Below are 26020 nucleotides of genomic sequence, written 5' to 3' on the forward strand. Positions count from 1 at the left end.
TTGTAGCAGAGAAAGCAATGTGAAACCTTATTTTGTTAACACACCCATGATGAAGATCCATCTATAGGAACCAATGAAATAATCAAGGCTCTGCTATTAGGGGGGATTCAGGAAACTGGAAAGCCTCAAAATAGCACTGCTGAGTTGTTATCAGATTTTAAACTGATCATCAGCAAATCTTTTCAGCTGTCTCTGACTTTAAGCGTTCTTACCCAATAGACTGCTACCATGGAATGAGAAGGGCCCAAAATGTGTTCGGTCTTTTTTTTGTTTGTTTTTATTCCATTATAAGAGCGGTCCCAACTTATCGAGTTTTCTCCTTCCTCGTTAAAAAGGAAAAAAAAAAAAAAAGCTTATTACTTCCCTAGATGGTAAGAGTTAATGCTGTACTCTTTTCTCAGTAATTACAGGCTTTAGGATGTCTTTTTAAGTGGGAGAATGGACGTGTCATGCAGTTAGCCAATAAATGCAATCCCTGATTAAAATATGAGTTCTAAAAGTTTGCAAACTTCTAACTATTTCCCTAGTGCATTTTCAATTTCGGAGACGTGAACCTCGCTTCTTTCCTCCCCCACCCCTCTCCCCCCAGTTCTCTCATGTAAGAGCTAAAGCTACGTGTCTTTTAACTTCACCAATCACACCCTCACAAACTTAAGTCGACAACTATGTGTTCAAAAATCTTTGTTTTCCCTTTGAAACTGGATGCGAAAAAGAAATCTCTCCTGTCAGTGGAGACGGCTGTGAAGGAACGAGGCGCCTGCACATAAATCTCCTTAAATTTTTTGAAGAGCTGCTTCTGTTTATCCCACTGGTATATCTGGGAGAACGTGTAGTCGCTCCCCAGGGCCAGGTAGTGATTCTCTTTAAAAGAGAAGGGCTGCAGGGTCATGGCCCCCCGGGACGGGAGAGCCTGGATCTCCACAAACTGCTTGCTGTTCCACCTCATGACCCTGGAGTCCCCGATGAAACGGGTGAGGGACAGGTAGAGGCCGTTCTGCACGCGGAAGCTCTTCACAGCCAGCACGTCCTCCATGTTGGGGATGTCACTGTGGGGAACAAACTTCTTTGAGCTCTTATTCCACTGGAGGATGATGGGGACCTGGGAGCGGCTGGACAGGATCAGGTGTGACTTTCCGTCTATATCCACGAACTCCGCATCCGTGTCCCTGAACCACTCGTGCAGGGACTGGTACGAGTAGAATCCTTTGCTGTTCCATTTATACACGGTTGACAGACCGGCTTTGGAGCTGTCGGCGATGACGAAGAACGTCTCATCCTCGATCTGAAACAGCTCAATGTCGTTGGGCTTGGAAATGCGAGAGACTTCTATGTCTTGGAATTTGACAAACTTGGTCCAGCTCTCGTCATATCTGTAAATGTGAGAGCCGCCGAAGAGCTGAGCCACCACCACAAAGACCTGATCTTCGATGAGGATGGCCTTGCAGCCCACGATGGACTGACCTGTGCTCCAGAAGAGGAGAGAGGGGGGTTAGGACAGCCACTGTGAGAAACTCTTGCCAGAGTCAGAGAAGGACAAGTGTTATATGATACCACTTCCACGTGAAGTCTAAAAATAATACAAGTAAACTTATTTACAAAACAGAAACAGACTCACATAGGCAGCAAACTTACGGTTACCAAAGGGAAAAGCAAGGAGGGATAAATTAGGAGTATGGGGTTATCAGGTACATACTACTATATATAAAATAGATAAACAAGGACCTACTGTATAGCACAAAGAACTATGGTCACTGTCTGGCAATAGTCTATAATGGAAACTAATCTGAAATACATACGTACGTATACAAAATGGAATCACTTTGCTGTATACCTGAAACTAACACAATATTGTAAACCAACTATAGTTCAATTTTTTTTAAGAGAAATAACAAACAGCAATGAACAGAGTAAATATATGTTTATGTAAATCTAAACGATATAGTAGTCCAAGGGGTTGCAAAGAGTCGGACACGACTGAGCGACTTCACTTCACTTCAAACTATATAAAACAAGAATTTCTTCAGGTAAATCAACTGTATTAAACAATATTAATCAGAATATTTTGAGTTTAATCAAGAGGATGAAAAGGATAAATAATTATGTAAATCTAACTGGTATTTAAAAATTGGTAACTAATAAAGTCTTTAGGTAAATTAAAAAAAAAAAGTGCTTGTCCATTGTGAAACTGATACTCTTGTGAACGGGTAGCCATTGCGGAAAAAAGTATGGCAGTTTTCAGAAATCTTAACAAAGAATTACCATATGATCCAGGAATTCCACTTCTGGGTTTAGACCCAAAGAATTGAAAGCAGGGTCTTGAAGAACACCATGTTCACAGAAGCATCATTCACAACAGTGAAGAGGTGGAGACAATCCAAGTGTCCATTGATGGATAAATAGATACAGTGTGGTATATACACATCACGGAATATTGTACCACCTTAAAAAGGAAGGAAATTCTGACACATGCGGTGTCATGGATGAATGTTGAAGACGTTAGGCTAACTGATGTAAGCGGTCACAAAAGGCAAACAGTGTCTGATTCCACTCATGTGAGGTCCCTAGAGGAGTCAGTAGAGAGAAAAAGCAGAAGGGTGGTACCCAGGGTCTGAGAGCAGGAGAGAAAGAGGAGTTACAGTTTAGTAGGCACCGAGTTTCAGTATTTCAAGATGAATTCTGGGGATCGATGCATGCCGTGGACAGCACACAAACATAGTTAAGATGGTAAATTTTATATTATGTATATTTTCCCACAGTTAAAAAAAACAGTTTAAATGTATCTCCATAGAAATAGGTAAGTGTTGGTCACCTTGGCCTTTGGTGTCTTTAGAGACAGGTACATAATTCAGGAAATTCACTAAGACACAAATTGTCGGCATGCTATTCCTAGCTCCACAGGTCAGAATGAAGCAATTAAATGGGTTTCTTCTCTTGATGGTTAAAACACTGGGAATCAGGACTTAGATGCGACTCTTTAGCAACTGCCCAGAGTAGGCGCTGCAGGAATACCTGCTGATGAGCCACCATCTGAATGATTCAGCTCTGGCAGCACCAAACCAGAACTTTGCAGGAAAAGGGGAACCTTTTCAGTCATCACTCCTCTGTCTGGGTCAGCTGCCACCATCCTCTCCCCATCTGCACCCAGAGTCTCCCCCAAAGTTTCCCCAGTCTTCCCATTCTAGCCAGAAAATAATAGCACTCCATATCTCAAATAGTACTGACCCTCCATCTAGGTCATTCAATTAAAAGTTATTTTTTTCCCCTTATTTCCTAGGCAATTTGGACCAAAGCGAATTTGGTCTGTAAATTACAAGGATAATTACCCAATTTCTATTCTTAGTATTAACTTTGGGGGAACATGGTTTATAGAGTTGTATTTACTTTTCTCTTCCATTGCTTTGGCTTCCCAGCAAGAACCTGGTCCCTTTCCTTTGCTGAAAACTAATTTTTTAATGTTCATCAAAGCAAATTTTGAAAATAATAATAGGTAACACTTCAGTTCAGTTCAGTTCAGTCGCTCAGTCGTGATCGACTCTCTGCAACTCCATGAATCGCAGCATGCCAGGCCTCCCTGTCCATCACCAACTCCCAGAGTTCACCCAGATCCACGTCCATCGAGTCCGTGATGCCATCCAGCCATCTCATCCTCGGTTGTCCCCTTCTCCTCCTGCCCCCAATCCCTCCCAGCATCAAAGTCTTTTCCAATGAGTCAACTCTTCGCATGAGGTGGCCAAAGTACTGGTAACATTTATAAAGGCACTATTCTAAGTCCTTTACATGCTTATTATATACTTAGTATATACCCACTGAATCCTTAAAACAGTCTTATGAGGGTGGTACTCTTACTACCATCACCATGATCCTCATTCTATAAAGGCATAGAGAAATTCAGTAACTTCTATAAGGTCACACAGCTATTATACCATGTGGTAGAGTCTGAGACTCAAATCCAGGGAGTCTCATTCCAGTCCACACTCCACTACCAATGTACTAAAAAGCACAAAGAAGGAAATTTTAAAAAATCACTTGAACTAAAAATGCTGAAATAACACTTAATATCTTGATATAGTTCTTTAATTGCCAATCTCTGCAAATACTCAAAGGTGCTTTTTAAAGGTAACATGGAAACTTACATTACCATATGTAAAATAGATAGCCAATGGGAATTTGCAGTATGGCTCAGGAAACTCAAACAGGGGCTCTGTATCAATCTAGAGGGATCGGATGGGGAGGGAGGTGGGAGGGAGGTTCAAAAGAGAGGGGATATATGTACACCTATGGTTGATTCATGTTGAGGGTTGACAGAAAACAATAAAATTCTGTAAATCAATTATCCTTCAATAAAAAGTAAATTAAAAAGAAAAGAAATGGGGAAAAAATAGACATACACTTACAGTCTACACAGACTTTTTATAGGCTACTTTTTCCCCTTGGCCATTATGTTGTGAACATTTTCCTATGTTATTGCATCTTCTACAACTTGATTTTAACACTACATAATATTCCATTGCATGGAGACACCATATTTTACTTAACTAATCAATGGCAACCCACTCCAGTACTATTGCCTGGAAAATCCCATGGACAGAGGAGCCTGGTAGGCTACAGTTTATGGGGTCGCAAAGAGTCGGACACGACTGAGCGACTTCACTCATTCAATCCCCTACTGCTGGACATTGTAGTTATTTTCAGGTTTTCATTATTGTAAATACTATGTTTCCCTGTAGGGAAATCCGCTTTTGAAAACCATCTGGCAGTGGAGAGATTGCAGGGCAGATGTTGTGCACATGTTTAAGACTTCTGAGTTTAAACTACTAAACCGCTTCTCAGAAACTTCTGACTCCCACCTGCCAAGGCTAACTGAGGTGCATGCTCCTTGTTCCCCTGAGGCCTTAGCTATGGAGGTCCCTGCTCTGGGGCCTCAGCAGGGGGCCGTGTGAGACAGAAAGAATTCCTTTCTTAGAGATGCTCCATAATACCTCTGTCCAGGGGTAGCTTATGAAGTTGTAGCAATGGAGTTGCAACAGCAGCAGAAATCTTGTGTGTGTGTGTGTGTGTGTGTGTGTGTATTTTAATCTAGGAGGAGAGATGCTGCAACATATTTAGTCTACAGAAATCAGAAGGCAAATGAAATTAACCCAAAATAGGAGAGTTGAGAAGATATGTAGAAAGAACAAGATGTAGTAAGGTGCAAAGCTGGGGATGGGAGTCATGATCCTGGGTCTCCCTCACCTACTAGAAGACAGATGTCCCTTTTGCATGATGCCCAGCAGGGCCACAGAAGAGGAAGCATGTGTCCCTCCCATTCCTTGGAGCCCCAGACTTGCCAGGCATGAATGGAGAAAAGCCTACCCAGCCCTTGCTGACTCTGGGATCACCCTGTGATCAAACAAGATGATAAATGAGGCCTGCACGGCCCTGAGAGGGGAGAACGGTCCACATTTGCCTTGGTCTGGTTTAAGGCAAGTGGTTCAGGGCTGTGCCCTGGCTCATCCACTTGTCATATGCCTAGCTTGTGTGAGCTACAGAGCTTTTCTTCACACCAGGCTGAATTCTAGCGAGTCACACTCCTTCCTCCAAAGAACGACTGATCTCCTTGCTTCCGTAACCATCCTTCTCCCATGCCTCCCTCAGGCCATTCTCTGCTGGTCCTGGCATTCCTACACTTGGAAAGTTGTAGAGACATTTTTACTGAAGTCAAAGAGTTAGGGTCTATGGGGGAAGGAGAGCTGCTTCTGGTGGTTGTTTTTTTTCACTATAAAATACAGACAACAGTACACACTATGAGGCTGTGTGATTGAGGTAAGAAACGATTTATGAATCACTAAGCACATAAATATGAGCTGACTTCCTCTAAGTGAAAAATTATGTGACAGTGAATGTTATTTGTGTTCAATGGAAATTCATGTATTAAGAGAGCAGAGAGAACAGATAAATCATTCCAATAAGGTAATCAAGGAATGCTTCCTGTAGGAGGCTGCATTTGAGCCTGGAAATCCAGGTAAAGGGAGAAACAAAAGAAAGTGAGGTGGCTGAATTGTAAGATATGATCAGAAAGCATTGACAGAAAATTGCCAATATGTGTTTGGAAAGGTGTGTTGGGACCCTGTTGTATGAATTCTGTGTGCTTTCATAAATTAAGAAAAGTAAAATATCTGAAGCTGGTGGATCTCCCTAGTGGTGGCAGCAAGGAAGGAGAATCACGTGTTTATTTTTTATCCTCAACTGATATCCCAATTGTTAAGAATTTACTATATGCCAGGCCCCATGCTAAGTGTTATATAAGCTACCCAGTTAAATTCCCATGGGCCCAACACTATGATACCACTTTACAGATGAAATGGGAATTCATGAAATTACTATTTTACAGATGAAAGAGGCTCATGGACGTTAAAACTCACCCAAAGTCACCAGTGAGAAAGATCCAGAGCCAGTTTTATGAAAAAACAGTGTCACGTTGGCGTTCCTAAGCTTAACAAACACAAAGCTTAATGAGCTGTTGTAGCTTATTTCTTGGGCTTGGCTGTAAGGAGGATCGCCGTGGGCTTTGTGTCCAGCTGCCACCTCTCAGAAGATTCAGACTTCGACCCTGAGAGGCCAAGGAGTCCCTGGAAACCAGCAAGCTCCAGTCCTGGCTCTAGCCTCACCCGCTCTGCCCTCACCACTTCCTACCCACCAGCTCTGTGGCCTCTGCCAGGTCACTTGCCTGAACCCTTGTAACAGCCCTTCAGCTACTTTCTCGGATTCCACTTTTGTCCCCTCCCCACACATAGACTACTCTCCACGCAGCAGCGGGACACAACCTAGCATTCTGTAGCAGGCACCCAGATCTTCCATGTAGACTGGCTGATGGCTGCACAAAGTCCTCCATGACTCAGGCAAAAACCCAAGTCCTTGACCTGCAAGGCCCTCAGGAGCAGCTCTTTACCCTCCCTGACTTTGTCTCCTGCAGTGGCCCCTGGACCACTCTGCCCAAGCCAAACCAGCCGCCTGCATTTTCATCAAACAGGAAAAATACCCTTCTGCCTCTGAACATTTGCACTTGCTCCTCCCTCTGTCTGGAATGTTCTCCACCTCCCCCCACCCCTGCTGTCCATGTGCATCAAGCCCTCATGTCCCACAGGTTTTATTCAGATGCTTCCTTAATGAAGCCTCTACCAGACACTCCATGTAACATTTCAATCCTTCCACGCCTAGCACTTCAAATCTTTCCTCCCTGCAGCCTTTCCCCCTCTTAGCATGCTGCCATCTAATGCTTTGTATTATGACAATTATTTGCCTTTTGTCTCTTTTTCTCTCCACCATTATAATACAAACTCCTTGAGGGTGGAGGTTTTCCTGTGGCTTGTTCACTGCTATGGCCCTAGCACCTAGACTGGGCTTGGCTCAGAGTAAGTGCTTAAGAAATGTTGAGTGAACAAATGGCTTGAAGAACCTGGTGGTGTGACCTATGCAGTATGTAGGAAGGGGACATGGAGGGCAGTGCTGTTGCTTCCCACCAAGGTCAAATGGGAGAGGGAAAGGGTGGGATGAGCAGTGACGAACCCTCGGCTCTGCCTTGGAAGTGACAGCAGAGTGGCTCAACATACCCGAGCCTCCACCTCTTCATTCATAAAGGTGAGAAGGAGTCGGCACTAAGAACTGTCTGCACTGTGCCTGCACTTATCCAGTCCTCACATCCAAGTAAGGCAAATCTCCTGCATATTTCACAGATGAGAAAGCTGAGGCTCCGAGGCCACAGCTACTTCCTAGCACATAGCAGAGTCAGGAGTAGAACCCTCATTCATAGGTTTTCAAAACCTGAGTTCTTTATACTTTATACACCTCCTCTCTTTTGAACTAATGGTGCTTGTCCTCCACCTATGGGCAGGGGACCTGCAGTAACGCCTCAAATAGCTATTGTGAATTCCAATGAGACTAACCAGTGCCTGGATCCCCGAAAGCCCACAGCCAGGGCCAGCATGAAGCACTGGCATCAGAACTCCTTGCTTTAAGGCATGACTTCACTCTACTCCTACTTCCTCAGGGCGGAGGCAGGAGAGAAGGCAGAGCGGCTGGTTCACTTAACCTCACCGATCTTCCAGGTCAGAGAAAAGACACAAGCAAAAAACCTTGCAGGTAGCAAAGCGAGTCCCTCTCTCACCCTCCTTTTTCCTCCAACATGGACCGGCTTTAGGGTCTTGAGGCCTGGGCTTCCCTCCATCCTCCATCGTGCGCTGCACTGTGAACTGCAGCACTCACCTGTGCTGAGTCTGCACTTGGAGTGAGTAAGGCTGCTCCCCAGAAATGTGGGCTCAGCACTGGGAGGCCAGATGGCATCTTGGAGCATCGAGATGTATGTCTCACAGACCTCTCGCCAGATCAGGCTCATTAGCAGCTCTGCCTCCAATGGTGAGTGTCTCTCTCCCTGCATCCCTGCACCTGCAGCAAGGCCACCTTAGGCCTGAGAGGTTCCTAGGAGCCTCTGGACCCCGAAATGCTACCTGGACATGCCCCCTCTGCAGCAGCAAGATGCTGCTGCAATCAGACCAAGAATCACAGAAAAAAACCCTCACATGGGGCCACAGTTAACGGTGCTGTTTGTAAAGTCAGTATTATGATCAGACTGCATTTCAATAAAGAAATCTTTGAAAGATTATTTTGACTTTATCCACTTATTTAAAAAGCAAGTAGATGGTCCATTTTTCGTAGCTCTAAGACACTGGGATACAATGACAGCACTGAATGAACAACCGAGTCTTATCCCAAAGGTTTGAACTAAGGAAGCCATTTATGCTTATTTTGTATCTATTTACTAAAAGGAAGGGCTTCCCAGGTGGAACTGGCCTGCTAAAGCAAGAGACATAAAAGATCTCTGGGTTTGATCTCTGCGTTGGGAAGATCCCCTGGAGGAGGGCATGGCAACCCACTCCAGTATTCTTGCCTGGAGAATCCCATGGACTGTGGAGCCTGGAATGCTATATTCCATAGGGTAACAAAGAGTTGGATACAACTGAAGTAACTTAGCATGCACACACTAAAACAAAGCAGTGATCACCAGGGCCTGGCCAGGGAGCAGTAGAAACAGCTATAGAGTGTGTGTCTGTGTGTTGTGTGTGTGTCCACACATGTGTGCATGAGAATGTGTGTGTACATGTGTATATATATTAACATTCTAGGATGCATATAGCTGCTAGAAAGCTGGTGCAGTGTTAGGCTGTCACGACTGTTCAAGATCAAGGGATTCCAGAAGTGACTTCTCCCCATTTTAGGAAAGTGCTTCCCACCACAGGCCCCCCACCACCCTCTCCCTTTACAGAAGGATCACCAACAGTAAGCAGAATCACCACCTGAGCCTTCTGTTTGCATCATAACTCACCACATCCAGAAAGAGTTGGAGAGAAGTGGGCAGGCTGGAAAGTGTTCCCAAATCAAACCAAGCGGGAGAGCCAAGCTCCCTCTCAGGATGACAAAGAACATTTCTTCTCTCCTGGGTTTTAGACTACTCTGAAATGAGGTCAGTACATCCAGTCAAAGCCACAACACACCTGTAATGTTGTCATAACTCCGGAAATTCATTTCGATGTGGTCCCATTCCAGCACCATGCAGTTCTCCATGCTAGGCTGAGCGATGGCCACGTACACGTCATTCTTGGAGTTGAACGTGTCCACTGAAACTGACTGGTAGGGCAGAGTCTGATGAACAACAAAATCTGGGAATGTGTGTTTAAAAAAAAAAAAAAAGTCCCCGTGAGATCTCCTGTGGGAATTACGGACCGCTACCCCCACCCCTTTTATCTTTTCTCTCATTGATTCCAAAGAGGACTGGGGAGGAGGGAGGGTGGGAGAGAATACCACACATCCCAGAGTGTTTCAGTCTGAGAGAGTCCAGAGGGTTCTGGCTTGCACGGGATTAGCAGATTGAACTCACAGCTTCTTATACAGCTTCCTTGAGATAAATAGCTCATGAGTTTGGCTAGAGTATCTCAAAGTTTTAAACAAATTTGGTGAGACCTGGCTTTCAGAAAGATAGGATAGCAAAGATGCCGCAGAGTAACATTCCTGAAATTACCGTGAAATTTACTCTGTGAAGAAGGGATGCTGTGGTTAAATTCCTTTGGGAGATGCTGTATTTTTAGCTCACTCAGAATAGTCCCAGTAATAAAAAAAAAAGTGAAAGTTAACTTCCAAAAAGGAAACCCAACTGAACTCTCTGACTAGGTCTTGGAGGTTTATAAAACCCACAGTTTGGGGAAGTTAACCTAAGTGTGTTTACTGATTACTAGCCTCATACAGTGCTAAGTATGGCGGTACCTGGGATCTGGGCAACGCTCTGCAGCTCAGAGAGCAGCGGCAGCAGACCTTGAATTTTCCAGCAGCATAGAAGCCGTCCTATTCGAGCACACGCTCTGCTCCTCCATTTAGTGGTAAGTCAATACCTGTCATCTGTATCGCTCCCCTGAGCTACAATGACTCACTGTGTGAAATCTTGGTAGGAATGTACAGTTTCACCAAGAAACGGGGTTAACATGCCATTGGATGCAAGAACAGTTAGTGTGTGGGGTAGCTGGAGAACTAGTAAAGAAAAAAATAATTAAAAAAAAAAACCTCAAAACACTCATAAGAGTTTATTTCTCTGGCCAGAAATATTTTAGGGTTCACTGCTTCTTGGCAGGCTAAAAGCGCCCAGAATAAAATGAGGGTGGATGTCTGGTTTAGGAAAGTCATTCCTATGAGAAAAGCCTGGCTTTGCCCACCTCTTCCCCTCTCAATCCTTCTCCATGCCTGCTGAAGTCCCATCTCCTCTGCAAACCTGTTCTGATGGGTCCAATCCACGGGACCAGTTCTAACTCACTGGACTCACAATCAGGCACTATTGTTCACATGTGATTATTCACGGTGATTGAATCTCCAGTTTTGTGGCCTCCTGGTAGCTCAATCAGTAAAGAGTCTGCCTGCAAGGGGAGACTCGAGTTCAATTCCTGAGTCAGAAAGATCCCCTGGAAAGGAAATGGCAACCCACTCCAGTATTCTTGCTTGGGAAATCCCACAGACAGAGGAGCCTGGTGGGCTACAGTCCATGGGGTTGCAAGAGTCGGACACATCTTAGCAACTAAACCTACCTACTCATAGTGACATCAGGGTCAGATTTGGAAAAATTCGAGGAATCTTAGCTCCAGAAGCTGAAGCTCAGAGAGAGTGTGCTCTTGGCCACTGACACACAACCAGCATGATGTGTCTCCAGAAGGGCTTCCTAAGGAAGGGCCTGGGTCCCCATGACAGAAGCTCACAGCCACCATTCAAGAAATAACTGATTCAGAAGCCTCACAAAGATGCCGAATGAGAAAGGCATTCAAAAGGCAGACACCAGGTAATAACTAAGGAAGGCCAGTGCAGAAGGACCAGAGGCAGGTCAGTGGCAGAGCAGCTGAGCCAGTGTTGAGGTGGGAAGCATGGACAGGGGTGGGGTGAGCAATGCCAGTCAGGGGCAGGAGAAGGTGGGGCTGAGGAGTAAGGGCAGAGTGAGGCACCGGAAGGAGCACTGTGCCTGCAGTCAAACCACCTGAAAGCACCTTCTGCCTTTGAATTCCCAGGCTGTGCACTTCCCTTTACAAGGCCTCAGTTTACTTATCTGCAGTATGGGGACAATGATACTGCCTTCTTAAGCTCAGTGGCAGGGACAGATTGGGCAACGCGGTGGACACGCTGACCTCAGACTCAGCACACGCGAGGCAGTCCCCTCCACTGTTCTGGCCACTGCTAGGCTATCTCTCGGGGAAAGTATCCATTGTAATGGCATCTAAGATAAAATGCCAGAGTCATGAATCTGGTTTTTTGCTGAGTGACCTCGGGGAAGTTACCCAACCTTTCCCTGCCTCAGTTGCCTCGTCATTTGTTATGATTCATACTCACGTAGAACAGTGCTTTACATGTGATGTGTGTTCATACATGTCACCTGTTTGGAGGGGCCCATTTCATTGCAAGTGGACAGGAGCTACTGACTTGGTGAGTGTGGGAGGGCTGACCTCACCCCGGCCTACTCTGAAGATGTTGGGGCAGAGGATGGGCCTGAATGAAGGACACTTGCAGGTGTAGAGAAAAGGGGGAGAAGCAGAGAGAAGGCTGCTTCTGCCTCTGACAGCAAAAGGTGGTCAAGGATCTGTGGGGACAGGCGGCAGGAACGGAGGAGGTGATCCCCTTCTGAAACATTCAGAAGCACCAAGGCAGGTGGGACAGATGGGCTCCTAACCCGCCGGCACCTACTGCTCCAGGAACTCAGGGAAGAGCTTCAGATTCCCCAGGATAAAGTGAGAGCCACTTCTATCTCACAAGGGTGCTGCAGAGACCCAACAGGAGGGAGCTGGTAAGTGTGAGTGCCCAGCCTTGGCTGCACTCAGGACTTTTATACATGTCCCAGCGACAGTGAGAAGCTGCCTGTGTGAAGACTTAGGGAAGAGTCAGCATGGCTCCAGGCTCCCTCTCCTCTCTCAAGACCCCCAAATACCAGCGTTGCTTGGTCAAAGACTAAAAATTGGAAAACTTGCCTGATTCATTCCAGTGGGCCCTGGAGGTCCCAGTGCAAAAGTCAGAAAGTGCTCTGGGGGCTGCAAGAGGTTTCCATGTTCACAGGCTGGTCACTGGGAAAGGGAATAGGAGCAGCCATGGTCTGTTCCCTTTCTTGGAGGTAGAAGCGTATTCAGCGAGTACAGCCGTGTTCTTTGAATTGCAGCCAAGAAGGCTATCACTTCCTCTAGCATCTCTGCTTGCCTTTTCTCATCCAAGTGTGCCCAAGGTTACAAACACTCCCGATGGCTATAGCCCCAACTCTCCTTGTATGCACAGACTTCTGCCTACACTGAATTCCCAGCAACATGAGCACTCATGAGCTTAAAAATGCAGGCTGTTCAAAGCACAGACCGAAAAGTTTACATTTTTTTTAAAAAAAAGTTCCAGAAAGAGAGCTGCCAAAAATAGAGAGCATTTTACAAATCTAGCCTCTAATGGCCCTATTTCTGTTGATTTCCCCAAAAACACTGGTTTCATAATATTTTCTATATCCAAGCTGACAAAGCAGAGATTCCTAAATCATTTGAATTATAAATCTAATTCTTTTTTAAAGTTTTTTTTTTTAATGTGGACCATTTTAAAAATCTTTATTGAATTTGTTACAATACTGCTTCTGTTTTACGTCTTTTGGCCTCGAGGGTGTGTGGTATTTTAACCTCCTACCAGGGATCGAACCCGCATCCCCTGTACTGGAAGGCAAAATCTTAACCACTGGACTGCCAGGGAAGTCTCATAGATCTAATTCTTAATAGGAGACTCCTTCTGCCTCTTTGATGCTGCTGACCAAAAAGGGGAGGAGGAAGAGGAGGAAGAAAGAAGAGAAGAAAAAGGGGAAGAAACGGGTGAGACAATATGATTGATGAATGTGTGCTTGTGTGAATGGGGGAGGGGATCTGGAGAATTTAAACATTTTCCCCTATCCCCCTCTTACATTACTTGTCAGAGACAGCAAAAGCACATTCATTGTGGAAAGATCTCAAACAATCCACATATTGATATGACATCAATTTACTAGTGTTAAAGTATTAATGGCCTTCTCTGCAAGAAGCCCTGCCACTTCCATTCACATCAGATTAAGTTCATGATGTCAGTAGGACTCTGACAATTTAGGCCTTGCTCCCACTGGAATCAACAGATTTTTACATAGCTATTTATAGCACTTGCAGGAAATAAATTATACATGATGCTGATCCTATGGGGAGAGAAACTGCACATTAATGCATTATTTCTCTTTGCATTTTCATCAGCCCTGAAATAGGGAAGCTAACGGGACAATTAGGATGCAAAATTCACTCCCTCTAAGGAATTTAGTGAATTATCCACCTAACATGGGGAATCATGAGTAGGTAACAGGGATTTTGGAGGTGGTTAAAAATAGACTTGAAGCAGAGGGTTATGGAGGGACTGTGATTAATCTGGAGAGCTGAAACCAGCCAGGGGTGGCTTTGTGGTGTTAATTACACCCCTGCGCTAGGAACAAGATGGTAATCATACGTTCCTCTCCCTGGGAAGAACAAGGTGAGACATCTACCTAAAGAATTTACTCCTTCCTAAAACCCTGAGCTAAGAGGAAAACAAGGCACTGAGAAAATATGCTTCTTCCCCCATCTCGTGTGAGGATGCAATACCGGTACCATGAATCTCAGACTTGACTTTCCAACTTCCATCCCTCTTCACCTATTTCCTCCCTAGTCCTAAATAAAGCACCAGAGGATGAGGCTTGATCTGAACCAGAAGATAGGAAGGGACTATATCTGGGGGTGGGTCACAGCTTGCTGGCACCATTTTTTCATGATGGAAGATGCTGTGAGCCAGAGTTTACTTGTTCATGAGCCTTAAGGGGATAAAACAAGTGCAAAGGCAGAATCATCATTTCCTTGCTTCTAGGGTAGGGTGCTAACTTTCTAAATTTTAGCAAAAAGCTTGTTAGGGAAGAGAAATATGTATAAGAGAATGCCCAAAATGTGTTAAGGACTTCATGCAACCCCAGAGATGCTAGGTCTGGAACAGATGCCCGAGTTCCAAGACTCTCTACAGCCCAAGCTATTTCTCTCTGAGACTGGCAGTTTTCACACACTAGGGCCAGGTGTGAAGAGAACAACGGAAAAGCTGCTCACTTCAGTGTGGGGTTTAGAAAACTCTCCAGAAAAAATGAGAAGAGGCAGAAAGGAGCCCCAGTGAGCTGTGGTTTCACATTTCGTACGGCATGGCCTTGAATGCCACCTTTTGGTGCAAACGTCATTGACCATGACCTCTGATTTATTGCGCTGCTCTACAATACAATAAATAAACCCCCAGTGGCCTCAGCTGGCTAAAGGGCACCTGCCAATTACACAGCTGAATAAGTCCCTGTTCAGCGATGAAAGACAAGGGCATTTCCATAAGACTTCAAGTTTCCTCTCAGAAAAGGACAGAACTTGTCGGTGTCCCTTATTGACAAAGATATCTGGAAATAATTTTTACTTCTGAGTTTTTGTTTGTTTATTTGATCGAGGGATAGCAGTAGGGTTTAAATGTGGCATTTTGTTCTTGGAGTTTTTGTCTTTTGAGTTTCTCTAACTATTTTCTGAGTTTTCAATCCTGCTGCTCCTACTGACATGCCTTGAGGCTTTGTAGATATCAACTCTCAGCCTGAATGTTTATTTTATAAGTCTGGTAAGCAGGTTACACACTGTGGATTGATCTGCTCTCCTTTAAAATGTGGCTTTAAAAGCTGTAGAAACTCCATCTAAGCTTTCATATGGAGCTACTCTCCTATTTTCTATAAGATATGACAGTTGAGACAGTATTTTAATTTTATCTTTTAACCTAAAAATGTATAAACTGAAACCTTGAGGCAGGCCATAGAAAAAATAATCAAACTTTCTTTACATTGTGTCTCCTCAGTGTGAATTTTTCGTTTTGATAGCTCGTTGTTAACTTGCATTTCCACTCTGCCATGGTTATGTATGACTTACCTAGTTATCTCATTTTACATGGAACTACGAGAGTGATTCATAGATTTTAAAAGTCTGGTATTTATTAATGAAGTGTCAAATAAATGTCATATTATTCAGTCAAGAGAACAGTAATTTAGGCATCTCTGCACTGGCTTTCCATGAAGCCTAGCCTGAGTTGAAAATGTTCTCATGCCAAACTCACCAGTTTCTGCCTTAAAAGCTTTAGAGAAATTTTAAATTGTAAAGAATCAAAATTAAAGTCAGTGCAATTAATACAAATCCTTCCAGACTGCTGAGATATTTTTTCTGCCACGTCAATTCATTTCTTTTTTAATGCTTAAATTTCCCCTAAAATAATTTTGATAGAAAACTTTTATCCCTACATTTTCCGACTCCCTATTGATGGTATTTTTAAAGAAAGGATTATTCTAAATAACAGACTTTGATGACAGAGGTTCCGAATACCTGTAGTTGTGCATTCATAGTCAAAGCTGGTCACGTCATTCAGCTTCTTTTCCTGATATTCCGGCGGACCGATACATAGGACATCAGAAACAGTGGAATTCGTCATCTTCAACCACAGATACAACCACTTGGCTTTGCAGTCACATTCAAACTTATTGCCCCTCAAATCTCTAACAAAACAAAACAAACACAGACGCAGAGAAATAGACATGTCAGAAATGTTTCGGCAGTAATATGAAACTCCAGAATTCTTAATATCCTGACATATTTAACAAATCCCCAAAAATGGAATTTTAAAAAAAGTTTCTATTTCATGCATCCAATGTCCTTTACTTCTCATTGACTTCATTAAACACTCTTTAGTGGCCTTGATTTTAACCATATAGCACACAGAGAGTTCTCAGAGTTGACACACCACTATTTCTGCAAATCCTCTTGAAAATGTCACCACACCATGCTAGAAACGGGGGAGGGTGAAGAAGAACAGCACCCAGCATAGGTCCTTACATGCAAAAACAAGACACTACAGGAAGATAGTTCTGACAAATGCGACTGATTCTTTAAGATCTCGTTAAACTTTGTCCAATAAGGGATGACAAACACAAGAAGATAAAGCAGATGGGGGAAAAAGGGGGACCCTATCACCCAGCATGACGAATTACCACTGGCCTAATGCTACTAAGCACAGTTAACATGGCAAAATCAAACACAGTACAATCTATATGCCGTTTCCCAGCGTTTGCTGCCTTGTCATGGATTTTTAGCTATTACAACAACAAAACACAGCATAGAGGGAGACTGAGTTTCAAGACAAGCACACATGAACTTAATTTGCATTACTTACAGTTCAATCAAAGAGTCTAAATCACTGAAGACATCCCTTGGGAGTGCTTTTATGTGGTTGTTGGCCAAAGAACTAGAACAAGAAAGTCACAATTTAATGTGTTTATTATCTTTATGCCCAGTCACTCTGAAGTCCCTTAAATAATGCAAGTGATTTAAAACAGAGCTCAGTGTAGTTCAATGTCTGACTTTGGTCACTGATACTGAGATAAAGAATTTTAGTTTAGTTATACAAAGATAACATTAGAGATGCTGAACTACACAATAGAAGTTTATTTTGTTTTTAAAACAAGCATTTATTAAGCTCTTGATATATACGTTAAGCCTCATGTTTTATGATATATATGATATACATGTTGGCCGCTCACGTTTCTCAGAATAAAAGCCAAAGTCCTTTAGATGGCACCCAAGGCCCTCCATTGGCCAGTCACCTCCATTCCCACCTACCCGTGGGACTGGATCCCTAATGACTCCGATCACCCACACTGGCTCCTTTGCTGCTCCTCACACAGGCTAGGCATGCTCCCAGCTCAAGCTCTCTGAACCTGCTGTCCATCTGCCTGATGCTCTTCCCCTAGTTATTCACATGGTTCAGCCAGCACCCTCTCCAGGCCCATCCTCCGCTTTCACCGCCTTCCCTAATGTCTACACAAGTCCCTTCCATGCTCTGTTGATCTTCATTGCACAACTATCACTTAGCAAACACTATATATTATCTATTTGTTTACTGTCTGTGTATTCTCCCTAAACATAAGCTACATGAGATGAGAGGTTTTTGTCTGTCCACATCTGTATCCCTTGCATCTAGCACAGTGGCACACAGTGGGTACTCAGTACGTCTCTCTCAATGAATGGTTTAAACACCAAATGAGAATGATTAAAAAACAAAACAGATGTTCAGTCTTATCCCAAGAAGTTCCCCAGTAAGGCATCCAAGTGAATTTTATTACTTGTGACTAAAAAAAAAGGACTCAGTAAATACTCTTTTACATAAAAAATCTCAGCTCTAACCTTAATGATAATACAAAATCTCAGTGAACCACAATGTTTAGGGAATGACTGATTGAGATCAATCTCATTTTCTCATTAATGAAGGTTGACTAGAAACCATTCTGCATTTTTGTTCTTCGAGTTGAAGAACTTTCTATAATGTCTCTCTATAATATAGCCCCCATCTTCAGGAAGTAGATTTGAACGAATATTATCAACTCTTTCTCTGATGATTCAGGATTATGCAGTGCCCTGCTATCATCCTGCTGAAGATGAATGTCCATGGCACTGGGCTGCTGACGTAGAAAGATGTTAGGTGTTGAAACGATGTACATCAAGTCTGATTTCCCCCAGGCCTCATGCCCTGAGTGAGTCAGCCAAAACACTCTTACTTTTATTTTCTTCTACACACTTGAGTACAAACAGAAAACATATAAATGATAATCAACACGTAGGGAATTGAGCATCACCCTCTTTAAAAATATATATGAAATCAGTCTTTTATAGCATTCTAATGACCCATCCAAGAAGTAGGAATGAAAGAGTGTTCTTCCTTAGAGTCAGCTAGGATAGAAAGTTTTGTGCCCATTTTTAATCCAAACATTCTTACTGCGTGATACCAACAGAATACAGGGAGACCTATAGTTTCTGAATTATGTCCTTTCTCATCCAGGTAACCACAAATGGACTAAAATACAATTTCATGTATCATTTTACATTTCTTTCCTAAATGATTTATTTGTACATTTTTAAAGATGCTGGAAATAGGTTGGACAGACGACAAATTGGAATTGAAACTACAGACTGTAGATTATAGACTTCGGACTGTAATCAGACTGAACGTTCTCTAGAAGCTGCTTTTTGAAATTTAAAAAGGAGATAGTTGTTTTTATTTTTTTCTGGTTGCTAGTCACTTTTTTTAAGTAAAGCACTATTTTTTAGTTAATTAAAGGTTACTAGTTTAGCTAAATATTTTTAGTGAATTGAAATTCACTGAAGTGATAAGCATATATGGAGTCATCAAGGCCAAAATAAAAGAAACTGTTCTAAATGTTCAATTTAGATTTCAGAAAGCTGAATTATTTAGATGGATTATCCACCACCACCTCCCCACACCCCCAGACTCAGTGCATAACATCTCACTTTCCACTTCATTTTGTCTACAAATTCATGGCACATACTTCATTTATAAAAGTACTTAACAGCAAACTGGTCCCTTGGGCTTTGTGGAAAAACAAATGTCCCAGATTTTAGTTACAGATTGGCACTGTTCCTTTAATGCTTTGAAACCTGATCTATGTCTCTTTGTATATGAATGTGAGTCTGCAGGTGTTAGAAAAGTTCATAAAAGATAAGAAGCAGGTACTTAAGCAAATTTCAGATAGTCACTTCCTTAAGCACAGGAGTGAAGTTTAGTGAGCTGATGTGTTCTCTTTGTTTACCAGTTCACACACAAAAAAAGATGGGCTGGGCTGGGGATCAGCTCCTTCTTTAGACAGTGTTTGCTGCTTCGCTCATGCTGCGTGCACACTCGGCCATGTCCGACTCTTTGCAACCCCATGGACGGTACCCACCAGACTCCACTGTCCATGGAGTTTCCAGGCAAGAATACTGGAGTGGGTGGCCATTTCCTACTCCAGGAAATCTTCCCAACTCAGGGATCTAACTCACAGCTCCTGCATTGGCAGGTGGATTCTTTACCATGACACCACCTGGGAAACCCTGAACAGCGTAGTAAAAGTTTTTTATTACTATATACATCTCCAGCCTTAGAGGAGTCAATTTCAAAAGTCATAAGACTCGCACCGCAGTAGACAGAGCATATAAGGAAAACTCAGCTTAGTAACTCATTGGTCTGCCAGTGAGTCAGAAAGAACACCCTGCTGGTTCAGCCCCATGTGAGATGCTGGCGAGGAGTAGAGCTAATGGGAGAGCTGTAGGAACCCTGCCCTCAGGGAGCTTTCAACACAGCTCAGAGACGAAACTAGCATCCGTGAAAATGGCATCGACCAATATGGCCACTGTCTACAGCCAAGAGCTGGTCGTGTGGAGTCAGCGGGGCAGGCTACAAGAAGGGAGGAGGGCGGATCAGGACTGGCTCCAGGGAAAAGATAGAACTTAATCTGGACTGTGGAGGAAAAGGCAGATTCCAGAAGACTGTGGGCAGAAGAAACCATCTCCTGGGCAAGGGAAATGATGTAAGGGAAAGGTTGGTTATGGGGGTGAACTGGGTGTGCTCAGGAGAGCCCAGTATGGTGGGCATATTCAGGGAAATCAGTCTGGAGAGCTGGGGAGGGGGTGCTCTGTAGGCTTGACTGGAGGATGGTAACACATGCCAGATGAACGTACATCTCCTCTAATACATCAGATACACTCTGGACCCAAACAAGACTCCTTTGTTTCCTCTGTGTGTGGCCCTGCGTGTCACACAGACAAGGAGGTGCCTCTTGCACACATATGGGTAACACAGCATATGGTTGTATGTGCAAATGCACAAGCACACACACAGTTATGTGCACCCATGAGTAGAAGTGCATGGACCCAAGGGCCCACATACACAAAAATATGCAAATATATATGAACAATACCTGCATATTCACACCTGTTTTCAGATCAGGGACCCACAGCCAGTTGGTTCAATGAAAGCTGACATCTGGGCAAAGTCAACCAGTCACACTAGCTTTGCTTTAGGTGCAGAATCTGCCCAGAGCCTTTGCTCAGAAACAAAGCCCCTCATTCCTGACTTTTGGGAAGTGGATTGTCTGGCCACAGCTGTTCCTCTCCAGACATCCACAGCTGTCTTACCAAAGACCCTGTCTAGCCACCCAAACTGCCAAGGCTACTCAGCAGCCATTGGAGAAAACTGAGACTTCTTCATGAGTGGGTGGAGGGAATGATGATGCTCTGCTGTGGAGGAGGAAGACGATAATAACGCCAACCAGATCTTAGGCATTTACCATGGATAATGGGCCGGATGCTTTGCAAACAAGCATTAACCCACCATATGCAGCTATTTTATGAGTTCAGTATAATCATCCCCATTTTCAAGGATGAGGAAAATGAGGCTCAAAAAAGGTTAAATAAAATTAACAAATGGCATCCTTGAGATTTGCACTTAAATCTGTGTAACTCAAAGCCCACTGTCTTGGCCTCTGCAAGAATGTGGGATTGGGCATCTAGGCTGAATCTGAAAAAACAATCAATACTTTTATAGGAAAGAAAGAACTCACAGAGAAATAATGCTAACAAGAGTTTGATGCTGTCCAGGATCGGCTGTGCTGTTTGGACCTCCCATTCCCGCTCTCTCATCTCCTTCCTCTACAAACTGTGACTCAGGCAAGACTTTTGATTGGCAGGACTCCAGAATCAAGTGCTCGCTGAGCCTACTGACAGATACCTTTGCCTCTATCAGGGTCTGATGTAAAAGATTATCTCTCTAGATGCTTTATCAGTTAGAGTTCACATACGGGAGGTACTGCCACCCTTGCCTAATACTCGTGCTCAAAGCCCTTCAATTTCCCCCCTTTGTTTTTTTGACCATAGATAAGCTCACTACGAAAATGGGGTATGTTATCCTACTCAAACACAAAGTTTCTAGTATGCAAATATGACTGGTTCCTGGCTGTGAAATTGCTCCTACCAAGACAAAGACGATGTTCACATTTTCATAAGCTCAGCCACTACTTCTCCAGTTTTCTAAATTTGCTAAGTGTGTGTGTGCTTGTTTCATTTGATACGCCAATTCAAATCAATTTGTTTAATTTTTTTCTCCAGTAAGCTATTAAAGAATCCAGAGAGCTTAGCTTAAGCAACAGATAAATCCAACATGAAAGAAAAAGCTATTTGCATTCAAATTAAAGGAACCACAAAAATGTCTCTATTCTGCTTCAACAAATGTTGATCCTCCATTCAGCATTCTTCAGTGAGTTAGGTAAGCCTCAGTTCCCCAAATCTGTACAATGGGGACTCCCAGCTTAAGGAGAAAGATAAAGAAAAGCTTACTAAGCACAGAGTAGGTATGCAATACAATACATGCTTCTTTCCTTTCCACCTCCTCCATCACTCCCATCACTCCCTGATTTCACAGGCAGTCATGTGAACCATAATGGTGATTCAGGAGGATGGAGAAGATAAGAAAGCCAAGTGTGTGAGCGCTTATGATGGGATGGTGCCTGACTGACAATATAGAAACCTCTCGGGCAATCTAGAAATGAATTTCCTTCAGTGGATATTACAATATGGACAAAACAGCCAAGAAAGAGAGGCACTGGGAACTCTACTCAGTACTCTGTAATAACCTACATGGGGAAAGAATTTGAAAAAGAAGGGATATATGTATATGTATAACTGAATCATTTGGCTGTACACCTGAAACTAACACAACATTGTAAATCAACGATACGCCAATATAAAATAAAAATTTTTTAAAAGGAGAGAAGCACCAGGAAGTGACCCTCACTCTACACATTAAAGAAATCACAACACTTTTCACAGGACTTACAGGTGAGTCAGGTCACGGAGGCCACGGAAGGCGTTTCTTGAAATTGTTTCTATTTTGTTCCCTTCAATGAACCTAAGAAGAAAATCCATATAATTAAACTGAATTTTCTGTGCTTAATACCTAAAAAGAAAAGATACTGGGGTGCTTTCAGAATGGAATCTAAAAGCACTTATGAATTTCAGAAATTAACGTCCAAAGGCTCGGTCAGCTACACCAGATTCCAAGTGGGGACCGGATATGTGTGCAAGAGTGCATGCACACAGATACACTTTTTGCATTCCTTCCAGAAGCAGCATGGAAGTCCTCAAAGTCACAGTCGGCAGCATGAGTAGAAACACTTTGAGGGAGAAAGAAGAAAGGCCTAGACAAAGGCAAAGGAAAGGAAAGGAAAGTGATGTCTCTCAGTCGTGTCCAACTCTGCAACCCCATGGGCTATAGTCTACCAGGATCCTCTGTCTGCGGGATTTTCCAGGCAAGAGTACTGGAATGGATTGCCATTTCCTTCTCCAAGACCACGGCAAGAGATTCTCAGATTCCACAAGATTGGAACGCTTCCAGACCTATTTCTCCCTCCAACCTTCTTACATTTCACAGCACCTGGCTACTAATATTTTTCTTTATATCATTGTCCCTTGAACACAGCCCTCTGTTTTACACCTCCATATTGAAGCCTTTGGGCTTCACAGGTGGCTGAATGGGTAAAGAACCTGACTGCCAATAGCAGGTGACACAAGAGACATGGGTTCAATCCCTGGGTTGGAAGGATCCCCCTGGAGGCGGGTGTGGCAACCCACTCTAGTATTCTCACCTGGAGAATCTCATGGGCAGAGGAGCCTGGTGGGCTACAGTCCATATGGTTGCATAGAGTCAGACACAACGGAAGTGACTGAGTTTTTATGCACACACTGAAGTCTTTGCCCAGGGAGAATTCAATTAAACTTCCAACAAGCTTGGGCTTCCCTTGTGGCTCAGCTGGTACAGAATCTGCCTGCAATGCAGGAGACCTGGGTTTGATCCCTGAGTTGGGAAGATCCCCTGGAGAAGGGAAAGGCTACACACTCCAATATTCTGGCCTGGAGAATTCCATGGACTGTATAGTCCATGGGGTTGCAAAGAGTCCGACATGACTGAGAGACTTTCACTCACTCACTCACTCCAACAAGCTTGAGTTCATCATGTCCTGCACAGCGTCACCTCTGAACACATGGGCAACAAGACAGAGATACTCTCTAGATCTCTAGGTCACTGGAAATAGAAAGTATAAGGAAGTTGAGCACAGACCAAACTTCTTTCTCAGTGCTTAAATGTCTTAGAGCTTGCACATAGGATCTCACAATAAAAACTCCGGCCGTGCTTTAAAGTCTTTGTGAGAAATACCTGAAGTGAATGCACTGGGACTATTCCCTAGGGCCACAGAGAACTAAATTTCAGTTTACGGCCTCACATTTCTTCAAGTATAAGAGGGGCTCTGATGAGATGGTCCCAGGGAGAGGCTTTGCACTGTGATGTCATTAGTTAGTGAAACAGTTCTTGATTCGTACACTGAGAGTGATCTGGTCTTTTTTTTTTTTTTAATCAGGGGTCTATTCAGTAATAAACTTCCGTATAAACTGAGAAGCAAACTTCCTTCTCAATAACTTTGACAGGAAGATGCACTACTGGAAAGAGAGAACAGATTGCTCTTCACTCAGCACCTCCATTGACTGTTTATGCGCTTCCGTAGAACCTAGTTAAACTTAGTGCTTCAGCCTGACCACTCTTCCCTGGTTACCTAGACTATCAGGGATTATAACAGTCCCTGTATTATGTGTCCTCTGGAGAAAGAATTCTTCCAGAGACATCTTTCCTGGGGACAGAAAATCAGCAGAGAGCTTTCCTAGACATAGGATGTGCTTAGAATTCAAATATCTCAGATAAGAAGGCAGAGACAAGGTTTTAAAAATCCTTCTGAATACTAAGTAAGGAAATCCCATCTGATAACTGGATTAATATTATTACAAAATGGCAAAAGACAAGGATGGGAGAACTTAAAGGGAAAAAGGACTATGAGAGTGTGAAAAGGCAGAAATCAGAGGGAGGGCAGAGCTACTTGCTGGTGAGGGGATAACTACACATCTGAAAAGGGAAAAATAACCTTGATTTTAAAGGAGAAAAAATAAAATTAGACTCCCAGCAGCAGCTCACCGGGGGTACTGCAAATGGGATACAGGACAGTTGAATTAAAAACATGAAGCTGTAGCCCCAAAGAGGGAGACTTTCTTACAAATATGTAACCCTCGGAATCCTTCAGCTTTATTTCTGGCTGATCAGCAAATCCACGCCTAGTTTTGAGAGGTAAAAATACCCGATGCAATTTCCAATTGTGCTTACAACATGACAAATTAAATGTCAGCAGAGAGTGAATGAATATCTTTCCTTCTTTGTTCCCTTTCCCCCTCTTTTTCTCCAACCTCCTCCTGTCCCAGCATGTTCATACACAAATAAACTATAAAAGGTCAGCGCTGAAAAGAGAATGGGGTTTTTTTGCATTTTCTCCCCCACCCCCAAGCTCTCTAAGAGATGCTGTTCCAGCTTGGAAAGCAATAGAGCCATTCCACTGACATACCAATTACTCAGCACATAGACAAAGCACAAAACTTACAGGTATTCGAGATGAAAGAGTCCAGCAAAAGCATCATCCCGGATGACTGTGAATGAGTTAGAATTCAGCAATCTGAAAACAAGAGACAGATATCAACAGATTCCAGTGAAGAAGTGCAAAAGTTGAGTTACATGGTGAAGCCATATCTGTTTCTTTGGTTAGGTTCTGATCTGTGGGCAAACATGGGCTCTTCTCAGCCTAAAACTGGCCCATTCCATGTACAACTTGACTCATAGACACTGATGGATAATGGCAAGTAGATTCCCTTTGGCCAGATTTTCTGGTCACCCTTATTATTCCACCTTTCTTCCCTGTGGGTCTCAGTAAATATGACCTAAGAGCTGTTATCTCATAGCTTTCCAATGTTCAGCAAAACTAAACAGCCAGTGAGTGCTTTATGATGTATACATCTAAAAAGAAGTAATCTGACTCTTAGAGAAACTTGAATTCAGAGAAGTTAACTGACTTGATCAAAGTCACACAGCTGAGGCCAAACAAAATGAAACAAAACAAAAACCTTTCTAGCATACTACACATGCCCACGGGAAATAATAAAAAAAAGTTTAAGAAAACTTCAGAAGATTCTTTTTCACCACATAGCTATTTGAGTTGGCACTTAAGCCTTTGGTAAAAGTTTATACAGTCTCTTCTGTCACCACTGATGACTATTCTGCATTTGTATCATAAGAATATTTTAATAGAACTATAATTTCTCAGAGATTACAGATTTTTAAATGGTAAGAATAATGTTGTAAGTAGGTACATAACATTTCAAGAACAAAAAATATCAACATGAAGTTGATTTGGGATGAGTCTACTATATGCCATGTCTTCATATCTTGCTGTATGCATCAAGAATGTTGATGGTTTTCATTCTGATCAAGTTTAAGAAACTAATACAAATCAAGAGTGAGCTAAGTACTCTTGACTTTGCCTGTCACTGATTTGCTTTGTCACTGATTTTGAAAACTGCATTTTGGACATTGCTTTTTATCAGTAAATATTAACTGACTAAGGCTAAAGGCACAGGACACAAGTACTTGGCAGGAGCACCTGTGACGAAGAGGAGTTATGATTGTGGGCTTTGGGCCTTGG

General features: G+C 43.2%; 1 protein-coding gene across 1 annotated transcript in view; it reads right to left on the minus strand.

Moving 5' to 3' along the window:
* Positions 1 to 314: 314 nt before the first annotated feature.
* Positions 315 to 26020, minus strand: part of LGI2 (leucine rich repeat LGI family member 2) — a 28437-nt gene continuing 2731 nt past the window's right edge. The window contains exons 3-8 of the mRNA XM_068975368.1: positions 24926 to 24997; positions 22285 to 22356; positions 16795 to 16866; positions 15951 to 16120; positions 9528 to 9692; positions 315 to 1461 (exon numbers count right to left, since the gene is read on the minus strand). Coding sequence (XP_068831469.1) covers positions 644 to 1461; positions 9528 to 9692; positions 15951 to 16120; positions 16795 to 16866; positions 22285 to 22356; positions 24926 to 24997 — 1369 coding nt within the window. The 3' untranslated portion in view covers positions 315 to 643. The remainder of the gene's footprint in view (positions 1462 to 9527; positions 9693 to 15950; positions 16121 to 16794; positions 16867 to 22284; positions 22357 to 24925; positions 24998 to 26020) is intronic.

The sequence above is a fragment of the Capricornis sumatraensis genome, chromosome 7 (assembly GCF_032405125.1).
Source record: "Capricornis sumatraensis isolate serow.1 chromosome 7, serow.2, whole genome shotgun sequence".
Classification (NCBI taxonomy): domain Eukaryota; kingdom Metazoa; phylum Chordata; class Mammalia; order Artiodactyla; family Bovidae; genus Capricornis; species Capricornis sumatraensis.